We start from the raw sequence: 17,077 nt of genomic DNA, 5'->3' as shown, positions 1-17,077 counted from the left end.
TGGTAGGAGAACAGATGAGAAGCTTTTCAAAGGTAAAGGTTGTTTGCAACTTTTAAGAAATATTTTCTTTTGGTTTCCATTTATTGCTGTATCAAAGGTATTAAAATCTCTGGCTAAAAATAAAAAAATATATAAATATAGTCAAATCATCCAGATACTGACATTAAAAATGGAAAATGTGGATAAAATAATGAAACAGTCGAAGGATGTTTAAATGTTTATTTTCATATTAAAAACGATGAGTTACCCTGTGGTTAGAATACACCTTTAAGCTGGAAAAGGAAGTCACTTTATTTCTGAAATAGTTCCAGAAAAAAAGAAAAAGGAAAAATATCCCAAAGTAATGAAGAGTAAGATCAAAATGTTCTGGCAGATTCCATCAACGATCCCAACATGAGTCACGCCTTTTCCAGGCCGCATTCTTAATTCAGTCATTTCATGACATGAGGTCCCAATGCTTTCCCACCATCAGATTAGGTATTTTTGAGCGGGATTCTGTACATTTAAAAGCTACAGTTTGCATGCTTATATTTTAAAATGTATTTATTCCAATACAGCTCTCAGTGGTTCAGTATATTGCCTATATTACATACAAAAATATCTGCTATCCATATTTTAACATGTTTTCCACCACCCATACTGTCCCTTTACATAACAGGTGATAAGACTTACATTACACATGTATAATCTTAATGGAGGAGATGGTTTCTAGTTTATAAACCATCTATCGTGTCATTTACAAAGACCAGAATGGAGTATTGAGGCCATTTTTGAGATGATCAGAGTAGAAAACAGTGTCAATGAAAATGTAGGATTCAGATAAAACCACCCTTGGTGGTCGCTGAAGATGGACTGAATAGTTCTCTGACAGACAGAACCTTTACTGTGGTCCCAACATCCCAACGTGGGGAAGACGCCTCGCTAAAGAGACAGAATGCTGATCAAAATGCACAAAGACAAACTTTCTAAAACTTAAAAATTAGCAAAGTACAAAATACTTAGTCTACAGAGGTGGTGATGGGACATCCACTTTTTCCCTGCATTAATGTTTATAAATAGTGACCCTCTGCCTGGATTTTAAGGACTATTCGAGTTGGGAACCTACTCTGGCCAGTGTGCCCTACAAAACAGCGAGGAAGTCAGTATTCCTCTCCTGGTGCACACGGAGAATTCTGAGGTTTGCTAGGGGTGTGCTTCCGGGGAAACTTCCAGTGCCCCTTCTTGCTTTCTCTCAAATGCAACACGTGTGTTTAAACTCCAGTTCTCCCGAGTGGCAGCTGCTCCTTGATCCCTGTGCACAGGTCTGGAAAGCAGCACATCTGGCTCATATCCTCTCTGTTCTAGGTGGCCTGGTCCTGGAGCAGCGCCTGAACCGCCCTCCACGTGAGCTGCCAAGGTGGCGACCTGGCGGCCCCTCGAGAGGCCTGCTGGTGTCTGCCCCGGGGGAGCCTGAGCACTCCACTCTTACGGGAGTGGGAGGGACTTGATCAGTGTTGATCAACACCGATCACATGGATCCCTCAGCCATAAACACCTGGAAAATCCAGGCAAATGCACGGCCCCCAGGGAATTGTATTTCAAGGCTTAATAATTTATGTCTTTCCCCCTATTTTAGTTTAAATATTTTGGGGTAGAGTTCCTATTCATTTTAAATTGACTAGTTGGAAAATGAGCAGACATAACCCATGGTTTCTAGTCAGCAGGAAATAATTTAGAACAGAAAGAACTTCAGTGAAATTCTGTTGAGCTGAATAGGGCCCGCACCAAATCTGGGAACGATGGACGGTGCTGATTCCCACTGACTACTGTATCCTCTGGCTCTTCTCTACTCACACACACACACACACGTATACATATAAATGCATGTGTACGTGAGTGTGTGTGGTATGGTAAGTGGGACCCCTCCTCCACGACCTTCCATTGGAGTATTTTGACCTGAGCTTCAGCAGAACTAACAAAGGTGACTGGACGAGCCTGCACCACTCTGGGTGACCCCAGTGGATCCACAGGAGGCATCTTCAGGACAGTGGTCGGTGTCCAGCTCTGCTGAGAAGCCACTGGCATGTTCTAAGGCCCCACAGTTTGCCCTCTGTGCCACGTCAAGCAGCAGATCATAGGAAATGCTCTAATTTGTATGCTCCTTAATAACAGTCCCCATGACAATGGTAACTTCCTTTGTCCCCTCCCGAATTACACCCTCACCCAAAGTCTCAATCTGCCAGTGGAGGCAGCCTGCTGTGTGTGTGTGAGAGAGATTCACCCCCTATATCACTTGAGGTTCCTCAGTTTCAGAAATGATATTCCCATTATTTCTGGAATGTTGAAGATCCAAGGGAGAGGAAATTGAAAGTATCTTACAGGAGGAGCAGGACTCATTGGATAGCTATGTTTTAATCAGCGTGTGCATCTCTCTTTGGCCCTACACAGTCAGTTTTGAGCTCCCTCCCCACCAAACCCTTTGAAAAGCACTGGCTGTTTCCTCTGCCTAACTGAGGAGCTCTTCCTACAAGGTGTCAGCCAGCTCTTTGCAAACTCCTTTTGAAGCCAAAGCCTGGGTCTTCTGGCTTCATTTGCCAATCAAATTGAAAGATTTTTGGAACTTCAGTGACTAACCTCCGTTTTAAACAAGATCAGCTGAACCAGCCCCTGGAGGTCAGGCCCACATCTCTGGTAACGTACACACTGTTTACAAACGCACAGCAGTCCTGTGGGCAAGAGACACAGGCAGAACTCCTGGCTGCCATGTCACGGCTAGAGGAGGCTGGGTTGTCACGTTCCAGGCACAGAAATCTATGCGAGAACAATGAACGCCTCTCAGCTCAGTCGACAGCCATTCGGAGTCAAGGAAGTGCTTCAGACACCTTCTGCAGGCCTTTGCTACCTTGCTGCTCTCTACGAAACAGATGCAAACAGCTCAAGAAAGCTCATAATGAGGCATCCTAGTCCAGTTTCCGTCTTTCCGGCTATCTCAATAAAAATGTTGTCATAATTTCCTAAACTGAAATGTTTGCTTTGCTTGAAACCACTCATGCTGTTCTTCGAAAACCATTTTTTATTTAAAAATTATGCAGGAATCATGTGCTTTTTTCTCTTGCCACTTTGATTTTCCAATAGCTATGGTTTTTCATCATAACTGCTTCTTAAGCTCTGGAACTTAGTCATTTATTTCTATGAATTTGGGGGGGACCCCACCGTTGTCCCCATCAGTGCACACCCTGCGTAGGTCTTCTCTCTGCCAGAGTCATGACTGAAGTTATTTGGGAGGGAGTCATTGTATGGATGAATTTCTACATACTGCCAAGTTGAAACATCATTCTACTTACTTTTTAAAAATTTTTTTTCTGTTAAAATGGAAAGTTTAATCTGAAGGTATGTCCTATGCAATTTGCTTTTTGTATATATCAGTTCTAAATTTTGGTTTCAGTTTGGATAACAAATTTTGTTGACCACAAAGCACTTGTATAAATACAGCCATTTTGAGGTCTTTTTGCCCTCAGAAATGCACTCCAGGAGTTCCCTATGAATCTTCCACAAGCAGAAGATAAAAATAAATGTTCACAGTACACAGCTTTTCTCCAGAGGTTTTAAGCTTCATGTAGAAAACTGTAAAGAGATGGCCTCCCTCACAGTATATTCATATTTTAAGTAAAATCCCATGTCCCCATCTGATACAAGAAAGTTCAACAACAAAAAGAAGGAAAGACAGAGCGAGGACAAGCTTCTTAGACATGGCCCCTAAATGCTCAAGTGGGGAAATCTGGAGAACACCTGACATCCTGCAGGGACACCCAGGAAAGAACGTGACGTGGCAAATCTCAGTGACTAAGACTCATGTGTAAAGCAAACAGATCTCAGAGAAAAGAATGAAATTTCCTTTCTTCATGTTTCAAAAAGAATTCCAGAGGTCAAAGGAACCAGATGCATGTGGGAATGCGTATAAAAATAATGAGCAGCGCTCATAACAAATACGGGCGGCTACATTCAGCATCTCTCATGTATGTCCATTCTCAGGCCAAGGTCAAGAAATGTCCACTGTGCTTTAAAAGGTCTAGGAATAGAAAAATCAACACCCGAGTCTTTTCTAATTCCGCTCGGCCATTTGTCACGAGACGACTAACAATGTCTGTGGGGTCAGGTTTATTATATTTGAACTGAGCTAGTACCAGGCAGCAGATAAAACTGTTGTCTTAGAATTTCTCCAGGACCTCATGTGGCTGTTTTAGAGATATTTCCTGGCTTATAACCCAGCTGCTATGGCCCTCCAGACCTCTGATACCTGCTTAGAAAGGGACCCCCAGACCTCCACAAATGAAGCTTTGTTAAGTCATCCCCTATTGCTGATCAAACTCACTGCTCCCCTACTCAGAAAACAGAAGGCATAAAGGTGAATACAAACATAAGAAAGTTTACATCTGGTCCTGCAGTCTCTCCATATAGTCTCTAAAGTCCTGGGAGTCCCCCAGCCCCATGTCTTGGCAGACCCACTTGATGTTGTCATCGCTGTCAAACAGGATGGAGTTGGTGTATGGGCCGCCATCTTCGGGGAGGATGGTGGTGTAGGAAGTAAACTTGACTCTCTTCCTCTTCGGGCCCGATGGATTTATAGGTTCATTTTTAATTTCTTTCTCATAGACGTAGTCAGAAGGTCTGAGCAGTTGACTATGGAAAGTCTTCTGGGAACTGCCGTTCAGAAGGAAGTTCCTCTCCTCAAACTGCAGCCCCCTGTCTATCATGGTTGTGCACTCCTCCGATGGGAGTGTAATGTCCACGGGGTTCTCCAAAAGTTCCACTTCATTCCCGAGCCAGACCCAGTCATGGGAATGGGGGATGTTGCCTTGCTCACTCACAGCAAACCTTTTGTGTCTGTATTTCCAAGCAAATGCCACACAGTTGATTAAGAAGACCAAAATGGCCAGACAGAAAACACAGAGCAGGGCATACATGCCAATCTCCAAGTCGGTTAACCCCCTTGAGGTCACTGTAAGGTCACTCGGATTATTGGGTCCTGGTAACTTCCCTTGAGTGGGGAAGCTTGTGAAGGCATCTGGACCACCACTCTTGAGCAACTTCTTATCCTTTCCTTCCATGGGAGACTGTGGGGTTGTGCTTTTGTTGGTACCTTCCTCTTGGCCAACAGAGGCACCATGTTGGAGCCATTCCTGAACTGCTCTCTCCTGGTTTCCTTCACGCTCTATGGAATTACTGAGGTGGTCTTTATATTCCCGATTTATGCCCTCAATATCATTGGTGCCTCCTTGGTGATCGTCAATATTTGGTTCAAATTTTACCTTGACATTTCCTTTACCCACAGCGAGAACACTCTTCCTCTTGGTCTTCTGACAAGGTTCACTAATCATCATTTCTAATTTAATCAAGGGTCCTTGCCCTTCACCCTCTGCCACCACAACTGGCCATTTGGACTGAAGGTTTGCTTGGACAGACACCACCATTTCATCCAATGATGAGACAGTAACCGAAAAATCCTTGGGATCATAAATGTCTAAGGGTGTCACCGAACCATCACTGAACAAAATCCAAGAACTGGCTATTGCTTCCTAAGAAAAATGAAACCAAAGAATTACGTTATAATCAGGTTCCTTCAAATTTGCAAAAGTAAATATGATTTCCTATATAATATTATTTAAATATACAAACTGAGAAAAATAAACTTCTGTGTTTTATCATTTTGAGCACCTCTTGGCATGCCTTGAAATGGCATCAATAATATGCTATTGGCCCACAGATGTGAGGAACAAATAATACACTTTAATGAATGCATTAAATTGTATCTTAATTTATTGCATGCCACACAACAGAATTGGACTTTGACATTTCTAAAAACGTTCCGAAAGATCAGGCAATTTATCCGAATCAATTTCAGGTGCAACTAACCAGGCTAGTCCTCCAGATAATATCACTTTGAACAGTCTTTATTAGGAACCCAGTGCCGATAAAGCAGAACATGCCCAGGCTGGAAGTAGTCGGGGAAGATGCATTAGGAGACCGGCTTGCTTGAAAGGCACATGCCCCTGGTATCTTTATAAATGACTTGTGACAGTTTAAAGATGGAGGAGAGTTTTAGAGTTGGCGACAATTGTAAACAGCAGCGATTTGGCGCCTAGTAGCCATGTTCGTGTAAGTAGCTGAAATGGAATTTCCAAGTATCAAAAGCCACCCACTTTGGCAAAAGTGAAAACACATGACCATTCGGTCGTGGTCTGGAGGCTGTGCCTCACATGGACAAGGCTGCTGTAAAGCGAACGGCGTACAGGCACGAGGTCAGGGTGTAAAAGCACATACAAGGAAGATGTGCCTAAGCCACCGAGCATTCTTCTCAGAGACAGGACAGACGGAATAAGAAGCAGGAAGAAGCCTCAAGAATCGCCAGTCCTAGCTATGAGGCTCTACTGATCTCCTTTGCAGGATGTGAGGGAGAGACAAGCTGTCTCAACTGAGCAGGGACAAAAGGACTCCGGAATCTCACCTGCCGTGGGGCTTGGAGAACGTCCTGGGCGGCCGCCATTGAGACGATGGCTCTTTTGTCCACTCTGTGAGGCTGCAGGGAAAGGGACAAGCCAGCCACCAGCTGCACGCCCAGGTCCACGATGGTGACACGGTCATCCAGGACGATCACGGTCTTCTCAGCCAGGATGGAGTCAGAGAGAGGCGAGAGGACCTTCCAGGGAAGCAAGAAAGCTCAAGTTTCTGCTCGACACATCATTTAAAACTCCTTAATTGCTGTTTCCACCTAAGTGTTCTCTCAGTTCTCGGCTAAATGAATGACTCAGGGGAACTCTGTGGACAAGTGCTATGCTATTGTTCGATTATACTTGCCAATGGAAGGAGGAGTTCTATAAACATCATCTTGCTCCATTTTCTTTCCTCTGATTCATACCATAACAGCAGTGTGTTTTCCAAGAAGAGCTTGATTTAATTTCAATAACTAAAAATTGCCACCTTGGTACTAGGCACTCCAAGAGCAACATTTTCCCAACAACTAACATTAAGGTGTGAAACTGGCACAACTGCAGCAAACCTCTGTAAGAGAACGTCTTCTCCCACTCACATTCCTTCTAGTGTAGGGTTAGCTGCTCACTACGAGACAACAGCGATTGTCGTGTGGGCCCCTGTGTCATCATTGGACAAATCAGTCAAGCAAAATGGGAAAAGGAATCTTAACGTCCTAAGAAGCCATTCCTCCTAAGTCACCATCTAGTTTGCAACTGGAACTGACTAACAAATGGAGAAGAATATCCAGTAGGCAGAATTTCTAGAACTGTCCCCCCAAAGATGTCCTGCCTCATCTCTCAAACCTGTGACTGTGATGAGAAATAACCCTCATGATCATGTTATGTTATATGGCTCAGTTGGCCTTAAAATAGGGAGAGTAGCCTCGATTCTCCAGGTGGGTCCAATGTAATCACATAAGCCCTTAAAAGTAGAATGCTTCCCCTGGTGGGTGGAAGAAGGGGAAGTCAGAGAGACTCGGGGCGTGAGGAGAGCTCGATCCAGCCATTACTGATGGCGGAGGGGCCCCGTGAGAAGTGGTGCAGGTGGCTCTAGGAGCAGGGGGTGACCCCTGACTGACAGTCAACAAGGAACAGACACCTTAGTCCTACACTATGAGGAATTGCATTTCGCCCACAACCTGAGCCGGGAAGCAAATCCTTCCCTGGAGCCCCCACAAGCCCCGCCCGGCCACCACCTTGACTTCAGCCTTGTGACACCCTGCGCTCAGCCAAGCTCACCCAGACTCCTGACCCTCGGAACTCTGAGTTAATAAATTAGTGGCGTTTTAAGCTGCTAAATTTGTGGTAATTTGTTACGCAGCAGTAGAAATGTAATACAAAATATAACGTTTAATACAGTTTTGTCAAAAATTAACTTTGGCAACATCCAAAATATGACAATTAACTATGGGCAGTAATATTGAAATTTTTTATAAGAAAATATGTTGCACCATTTCTGCATGATTATCCTGTCAAAATTGGCTAGAAAACAGTTTTACTATTACTATAATAAAATAGAGGGCATATAACTGTGCAAATACCTGTTTTTTAAAAATTTTTTGTCCACTATTCAAGATATAACAGTATATTAAATTATAGCTAAATGGTTAACCCTCAAGGTTAGGAAAATAAAACTAGCTTTCACAGCTTCTATCATCTTCTATTAGTTACATATGAAAAGTAAATTATATTGAGGGAAAGATTGCTTCCACTGTGGGTTTAATTTAGCTTTGACCAGTAAAAGAAATTAGATATTTTTTCTCCACTTTCTCTAAAATGCAAAAATTAGTTGGAGTTTAGATTATTACAGTTGATGAAGACTCTATTGCTGCTCATGATTCTCTTACACACACACAGACTCACATACGTGCACATCAACACACTGATATGCACGTGTGTGTGCACACACCTGCACACACACACCCCTGCACAACAGTATCTCCTGGACGCTCACCAGAACAGACAGGGGTGTGGGGAGGGGGCAAGGAGTGGCTGGCCGTACCTGCACAGTGGTGATTCCCGGCTCCCGACCCACCAGGGTCCTGCCATCCTGTAACTGGGCAATTTTCGCCTCCTCTACCTTCATGAAATCCGTCACCAGGTCAGTGATGTCAAACTGCCAGTCGGGGCCCAGCATGTAGCTCAGCTGAGCTAGGTCGGCCGACTCCGCCACAAACTGGGTGAGGACGCGCACCGTGGCGTGCTGGTACTGCAGGGAGCACCCCCTCCCCTTCCTCTCCTCGTCCTCCTCGTCCTCACTCTCCCGGGTGGGCCTGGGAATCAAACAAACCAGAATAAATGTCATTGTGGTGGTTAAGAAATTTCCCGTACCTCCTTTTCCAGATTCCACGTGACTGTACAGAGCGATGTAAACTGGTTTTTCTCCCAAGAGATCTGCTCACCATCGGCTCATTCACTCCAGGGGCACTGTTTGGTGATCACTCTGTGCCATGTGTGCTGCCACGTGCTTGGAACACGGAGGCCAAGCCCCGCCCCTGCCTCACCCGCCCACCGTGGGAGACTCAGCCCCAAACAGGCAGAGGCTCAGCTCTGACCTCCGTGTTCTGGAAACCGCAATTTCAAACGATCCCCGTGCAGGGACGATGCAGAAGCTTCGTCTAGTGGAGGGAACGTGAGGTCCTGGGATGAAGAGCTGTGTGGCGCCTGTTTCCACTCCTCTCTGTTGGCCTTGATCGAGGTGCTCACCCCCACTCGGGCCCAGTCACCTCACCTTGGATGTGGAAATAAGAACCCTGTCCCTCACCTCCTCCAGGTGTGTGAGGAGCAACTAAGTCAGAAGACACGGGGATGGTGCTTTAGGATCTGCCAAGACGGATCACGAACCATCGCCTGGGGACTGCCGCGACACCCAGCCTCCGCTGGCGGAGGCCCTTTCATCCCTACAGAAGCGGCCTCCTCTGAGCTCACGGCCCTGAAGGCCCTCAGAGTCCACCCCAAACCACCTGCCCGCTCAACCCGCAGAGCCGCTGCGGAATTCTCCCAGAATCACTGAGACACGTCTGGACGTGTGCGCCCTCCTCTCTGTCACCTGTCCTGGCCTCCCCTCCTCCCTCGGCGCACCCGCCCCTCCTCCCTGTCACCTGTCCCGGCCTCCCCTCCTCCCTCGGCGCACCCACGCCTCCTCCCGTCCCGGCACAGCCTCTCCTCTCACCTCCGCCCACAATCCGCCCTGAGAAATCCTCTCTGGCTCTGCTATTCCAGAATCTTCCCCTCAAGATGAACCTGTCCTGTGTCCTTTCATGAGGGGATCTTATTTGGCGGCTGCTGGCTTGTCTGTGACAGTCAGGGTATTTGTGTCAGGGGAGAGAGGAGAGAGACTCATATGCACTGAGTTAGACCCACTACGTGCCAGGACCTGCTCTACGTGTTCTGTGCAACGATGAGAGCTGACATAGGTCACCACCTCCACATGCCAGCCACATCACTGACTCCCGGACTCTCCACAGAACCCCAAGTAGGGAGGGGTTTATTATCCTGATCTTAGTGCTGAGGAAGCCAAGTCTAGAGAGGAGAGGGAACTTGGCCACGGCCACGCAGCTGGTCATCCAGAAGCGTGTCCCCCTGTTTGTGGCCACTCCTTTTTTTAGAGCTAATTCCATTCATCTTTACAGAAGCCATGAAACATGTTCCTATTTTTATGAAGAAACCACGGCTCAGTGGTCGATATGTGGCCTGGACAGCTGGCAATTAGCAGATCTGGACTGAGCTCCATCTGACGTATGAAATGCACTTCCTTTAAAATTTGTCCTTCTGCCTCCCTGAAAGGTCTGAGAACCGTGTAGAAAGTTATAGGAAATATTTTCACCAGCACCACAACATGGCGATTTGGGTTCTCAAAGTGAGGAGTGAAGATCCTTGCTGGTAAGTGAGATGATTTTAGCTGGAAAGGGACAGAGCATTAGAAACATGGAATGAAACACTGAAACGTTAGGCCCGTTCATTTTTCAGTCCTCTAATTACATCACAGGGAGCATCTCTGTTCCCCGCTAGGCTGTCCCTGCCGCTTCTCTGACACTCGCTAGTCTCTACCAGTTAATACAGACAAATCCAGACAAACAACAGTATCGACTCCGAATTTAATAACAACGTCTTATTTTCTTTGTGTTAATTTTTTCTAGTTGGCCATTTTTGATAGTGACGTGAAGTTTCCCTCAAATAAATGGATAAAACTGAAAAAAGAACACTATTAAGTATATTCAAAAGTGGCAGTGTCATAAAAGTGGTGAGTGAATGAATGAAGTTTTAGAAACACCCTATTAGTGAACAATTCCATTATTTTAGGGCAGATTGTGTTCCATTGTTTTTTTTAAAAACTTTAAATTTTGAAGTAATTAGAAATTCACTGAAAGTTAAATAATTTGTACAGGGAGGTCCCACACACTGTTTACCCTCCCCCCACCAGAGTTAACATCTTGCCTAACCACAGTGCAATATCAAGACTAGGAAACAAACTTGGTACAAGCCACAGAGCTTATTCAGATTTCCACAGTTTAACGTGTGTGTGTGTGTGTGTGTGTGTGTGTGTAGTTGTATGCAATTTTATCACGTGTGGATTCAGGGAACCATCCCCATAATCGAGATAGAGAACAGAACCCTCTCCACGGGGTGCCCCGTGCTGCTCCTTTATACCTCCACACCACCCCTGACCCAGGGCAACCACACACCTGTTGTCCATTTTCTCTATCATTGTAAATGGGATCACATATGTAACCTTTCAAAGTGTTGGTAAGGATGTGGGTAACTGGATGATTTATACACGGCTGGTTTGAATGTAAAATGGTCCAGCCTCTCTGGAAAACAGTTTGGCAATTTCTTTTAAAGCAAAATATGCCCTTACCATACGACCCAACAATTGCAGTCTTGGGCATTTTCCCCAGAGAAACGAAAATTTATGTTCACATGAAAACTTGCACACGAGTGTCATAGCAGCTCTATGTGGAGTGGCCCCCAAACTGGCAGAAGTGTCCTTCAGTGGATGATTGACTAAGCAAACTGTGATAACATGGGCCACGAGATGCCGTCGGCAGTACAAATAAATGAACTATCAACACGCACATGTGCAACGACTTGGGTGGATCTCAAGGGCATTATGCCAAATAAAAACATGTCAATTTTATAAGGTTACATACTGTACGGTACCATTTACCAGCTAGGGCAAACTCTCTGCTTTCAAAGGGCTCAACTGATAGGTCAGGCCCACCTGGAGAATTCCCACAGCTTAAGGTTGACAGATTTAGAATTTTAATTACATCTGTGAAATCCCTTCACAGCAGGACCAGATTAGTGTTTGATTGAATAAGGAGGAGATGGGAATCCTGCGGGGGGGGGGTGGTCATCTTTAGAATTCTGTCTATTCAGTGTGTATCATTTCATTGAATTCTTGGGACAACTCTATCCAGTAATATCATCACCTCCAAATTATAGATGAAGAAACTGAGGAATAGAGAGGTTAAGTAACTTGTCCAAGGTCACACAGCTACAGGTGGGAAAGCCAGGGTGGCAACTCAGGCAGCCTTATTCCAGAGTCCACAACCTAACCATGGCACTGCGCCCTCTGGATGACGGTTGACATTGACAAGCAGGGAACTGAGAATGAATAACGTGTGAATAAACAATAGGGAAACAGGGAATAAAAAAATAACTGCACTCTAAAAGCCAGGCCCTGTGCTAGGAGCTTCTTTTTTTTTTTTTTTTGTGAGGAAGATCAGCCCTGAGCTAACATTCGTGCTAATCCGCCTCTTTTTGCTAAGGAAGACCAGCTCTGAGCTAACATCTATTGCCAATCCTCCTCCTTTTTTTTTTTTTTCCCCAAAGCCCCAGTAGATAGTTATATGTCATAGTTGCACATCCTTCTAGTTGCTGTATGTAGGACGCAGCCTCAGCATGGCCAGAGAAGCGGTGCGTCGGTGTGCACCCGGGATCCGAACCCGGGCCGCCAGCAGCAGAGTGCACGCACTTAACTGCTAAGCCACGGGACCGGCCCTAGGAGCTTCTTATGCATTGCATCACTTTACTGAATCCTGGCAACTACTCTGTGAGGTAGAGACTATCATCACCCCCATTATAACCCCCTCATGTCAAAGGGCTAGGAAGTACCCAAGTCAGATTCATCCGAACCCCAATCCCAGACCATTGTCACCTACTGTGGATGCTTCCCTGGGGCCCAGGCCCCTGAGGGCCGTTTAGCCCCACAACAGTCTGGGCCCCAGGAGACTCAGATCCACAGCTGTCTCTGAGAATCCTCCCTCCCTCGGTTCCTCACCTTCTGTTGGAGGCCACCGGGATTCTCCACCCTTTGATCTGGCTAAGCTCCGTGTCCGAGATCTCAATCTGCAGGGGGAGGCGGGGCGCCCAGACGGTGACCTCTACCTGGGAGGTGAAGTGCTGGTGGGTGAAGTTCACGACCGTGTCCACTCTGCCCTTCATTTCCTTCCCGTTCACAAAAATGGCATCGCAGTTGTTGGAAACCTTTGGGGAGGAGTTAGAATCTTGAGATGCATCAGCAGGAAAAGCACAAGCCAAGGCTGACAGTGAATGTTCGTGAACTTCAACAGCTCTGACGGATGAGACACCAGGACAGCCCGAGAACAGGACTTGAACAAAAGGTAAGTTGTAGGCACTAATTAGTGACAAATACTGATAAATAGACTCCAGGAAAACCTTGTATTATGAAGTACTGACAAGCAAAACCATAAACATAATTTAATGAGTGGCATAACCGGTATTGCCTTTTGTGTTTTTTGTTTACCTTACCTTTTTCACACACTCTAACCACCACTAACCACACCCCAGGTGTGACATATTTCACTCATGCTCCATATTGGAAGACGCATAAAAGGTGGCCGTATGTTACTAAGAAAACACTTTATTCAAGCCATAAAGATCTTTTCTGAAAAACCCAGAGAGCTTTGCACTAGATTAAAATCCTTGTATAAAGTGCTCACAAAATGCACTAGAAACGTGGATATCATTATTTTTGTCCCATTAAACTGTAATTTTGCAGAGTGGAAGTGAGCATTTTGTTACGGCCTTTTGACTCAGCACTTGGGGGTACCCTCTCAATGTGCCTGCACTAGCATACTAGGTATTAGACAATTGAAGCCCCCATTTCACTTCACATCTTCTGGATAAGCAAGTAAAAGGTTGAGGACTTTCTCTCCTGGACCATCAGGAAAATGTCATTTCTGTATGTAGGTAGGGAGGGGAGGAGGGAGCGAAGGTCACTTCATGTGCCGAGGACACGGAACCAGCAATCAGTTCACCACAGAATCACGAAACCGCAAAAGGTCCACAGTCTCATCTTCCAGATGAAGAACCTGTGCCCAGTGATGCCATGTAACTGATCAAGGTCACACACTGCTTTTGGGGTGCCGCATAGGGCAGGGCTGCTGGCAGGGCTCCCCAACTTAGCCCTGAGAGCCACAGCCACCAGGCAGCCTGTTTTACAAGCCACAGACAGGGACTTCTTCTTGACCTTCTCTTCCTCACCTGAGTTGGTACCTGCAGCCCAGGCCGCCCTCCTGAACCCCAGACACACATGCTCCTCCACCCCCTGGACATCGAGTGGTGAGCGGTTCGAGAGCAACAGCAGAAGTGCCGGCTTCCAAACTCTAAGAGCAAATCTCCAGGTTGTTTGAGACAAATATCATCCCCCCCCCCGAATAAAAAGGCACAAATATGAATTTGTTCCCATGAGGAGAAAGAAGAGATGAGCCTCGTTCACTGTAGAATGAAATCACAGACTAAGAGGAAAATAACTAACGAGATGCTTAAACCTGTCCCTGCGCCCCAGTCACAGACACGGCTCCTCGTCATTTCCACTGCACAATGTCGCAGATGACTTTAGGAACCTTTAAGTAGAATTACCCAAGGCCACTAACGGGAAGACGGGCTGAAATCACAGTGACACAGACCACACAGCAGTGAACAGGGTGCTGGAGCGTGACTCAGGCAGGCTGAGGTCATTCTGGAGCCCCATTCCCATCCGGTCTGAACTCAGCAGTCCAAAGTCCTCTGCCCTCCAGGGAGAAGGGAGAAGAAAAACGATGAACTGAGCAAATCAGCTAGCTTTTAGGGCATGTTTGAAGGACATAAATCAGCATTATTGAGCCCAGGCTTGTAAAGAGAGCAATCAGGACAAGACTCTCAATTAGAGCAGGAGGACTCTCAAATAGAATGGAGGACCATGTGCTTATCTTAAAATCCTGTGATGCTGACACATGCTGAGCCGACTGCCCTTCCCTCAGGTTCTTAGAAAGGTCTGGAAGCCCCATTATAGAGCAACCCCTGCCTTCCCACCAGAGCACTGCACTGGAGGACATTCAATCAGACTCCTAACCACCCTGGACTCAGTGGCAACATGCAGACCTACCTGAAGAGAACAGGTTCCTTACCGACAAGAACCCTGCAATGGATGCGTGAGGGAGTTCTGCCCTCAACCTCTCCCCCGCTCAGATGGTTGTCACCTATTGCTAGAACTTTCCCAATTCCACCTCCTACAGTACAGACCTCAACTCTTCTGCACTTGTGGAAAATTCTGGTTCTTCCTTGTCTACTTCTACCCGCCCACCCCCAATCCCACTTCAAATCACCTTGAATCACATCCCACCGCCAGGAACAAACCAGCTTTGGAAACCATGAGGACCTTTCTGTGCATAAGAAATGAAATCATAAGACAGTGGCACTCTGCACACTTTCAGAGCATATGCAGACTTAAAGCTTCCCCATCTTTCTGGAAATGAGGGGTAGCTTAAACGGAAAAAGTTAAATGAGGAAGATAACAAAGTGAAAGGCCTTAGCAATTCTGTATGTTGACTATCATTAGAGTTCTTTCTCCTGAGATATGCACACCCTTAAAAAAAAGTATATGTCCCCTATCCTTAATTAATTCAATTAAAATATCTCAATAAGGTTAATCGTGTTGAATGCTAAGATCTAGGTGCACAACAATGTATCAGGGATATATTGGATGCTACTGACTGAGTGCTTGTGTCCCCCCAAAATTCGTATGTTGAAACCCTAATCCCCAATGTGATGGTATGAGGAGGTGGAGCCCGTGGGAGGTAATGAGGTCGTGCAGGTGGAGCCTCATGATGGGATTAGGGCTCTTATAAGAAGAGTGACAAGAGAGCTGGCTTCCTCTCTGCTCTCCTCCATGTGAGGACACAACCAGCAGACAGCTGGCTGTAAACCAGGAAGAGGGCTTTCACCAGACACCCACATCCTGATCTCGGACTTCACAGCCTCCAGAACAGGAGAAATCAACATTAGTTGTTTGCAGATTCCTCATTATTTGTAGATTCGGTATTTGCACATTGCCTACTTGCTAAAATTCTTGGGACACTTTCACCGTAACTCCTGGCAATGCAGAGCAGTGAAAACTTTGTCACCTGCCCCACGTGCACTTTCCAAGCTGAGGTCGAACAAGACAACTCTGCCCTCTTATCTGAGCTCTCATCCAGAGACGACCATGATGGAGATGGGCGGACAGGGCAGTGCAGCTCTGGCTCCGGGGCCAGCTGGACGGGGTCTGAATCCCTCCTCCAGCGCCTGCTAGTGGGGAGGCCTCAGGAAAGTCACTTCACACTTCTCAGCCTCGTTTTCTGCTTTGTAAAGTAAAGAGAATATCTAAGATTATAATCTATGCTAGAGGTGTGTGTGTGTATATATTTCCCCTAGAAGCAATGGTTCAGGATTTGCTAATTCCACGGTCACAGCGACTTTATAACTACTGCCAATGATGAAAACCACTCACAGTAGATATCTCATATTGAATAGGACCTCACTGCCTGCAACGCTCTTCTCCCTCCATGCATTGGGCCCCACAGTAACTCTGTGAGGCGGGCGTCACAATCCTCAGTTTACCTGCACTGAATCCAGCGCAGAGAAGGGACCGCCACCTGCCCAGGGCTTTAGGTGAATGTGTGCTGACTCCTGGCCCGGTGCTCTTTCCTCTGCCTGCTCCTCTCCAGGACCCTCCCGTGGTACGCCAGATAAAATCCAAACCCTGAGTATCCCTTACAAGGCCTGATGACCTGGTCCTGCCTCCTACTCCAGCCTTGCCTTGCACACCCCTCCCCACCCCCTGCAAGGCTCCCTCCTCGTGGGTCTTCCCTCTCTCCTTTGAGCTCTCCTGGGCTTATCCTCATCTGAAAGCCTTTCCTTGATCTTCTCATGATGGAGATCTGCTTGTCATTCAGGTCTGAGGAGACATAGCTGGCTGCCTACTGCCCATCCAACCACACACCAGCTCCTCTGCCCCAACACACGCATACACCTTCCTCTTTTCCAATATTACTAAGGTTTTATTCAGAAAACTCACTGCCCTCCATCCACCATGGGCCTGGCCAAGCCAGTCATTCTAACCCCATTCTCCTTGCCAGTGATTGGCTTAGGGAAGGGTGTGTGACAAAATTCTGGCCAATAAGGTGTAAGAAGTCTGCTGGGAATTCTGGGAAGGGTCTCCTTGCTCTGAGATGCATAGGAAGCTGTGCCTCCTTCTCCCACTGGATGGTGTCACACCAGAGATGACAATAGGGACTATTACA

The 17,077-nt window shown here is 46.4% G+C and overlaps 1 protein-coding gene across 1 annotated transcript in view; it reads right to left on the bottom strand.

Annotated features, from left to right (window-relative positions):
• Positions 1-210: 210 nt before the first annotated feature.
• The window catches only part of TMEM132B (transmembrane protein 132B), a 212,602-nt gene continuing 195,735 nt past the window's right edge, over positions 211-17,077 (bottom strand). Inside the window, exons 6-9 of the mRNA XM_087423598.1 lie at positions 12,793-12,998; positions 8,512-8,782; positions 6,485-6,676; positions 211-5,555 (exon numbers count right to left, since the gene is read on the bottom strand). Of these exons, the coding sequence (XP_087279724.1) occupies positions 4,407-5,555; positions 6,485-6,676; positions 8,512-8,782; positions 12,793-12,998 (1,818 nt within the window). The 3' untranslated portion in view covers positions 211-4,406. The remainder of the gene's footprint in view (positions 5,556-6,484; positions 6,677-8,511; positions 8,783-12,792; positions 12,999-17,077) is intronic.

The sequence above is a fragment of the Ceratotherium simum genome, chromosome 35 (assembly GCF_057802395.1).
Source record: "Ceratotherium simum simum isolate JZ-2026a chromosome 35, ASM5780239v1, whole genome shotgun sequence".
NCBI classification, from domain to species: domain Eukaryota; kingdom Metazoa; phylum Chordata; class Mammalia; order Perissodactyla; family Rhinocerotidae; genus Ceratotherium; species Ceratotherium simum.
The sequence above is the reverse complement of the archived record's forward strand: the minus strand, read 5'-3'. Positions and strand labels throughout refer to the sequence as shown.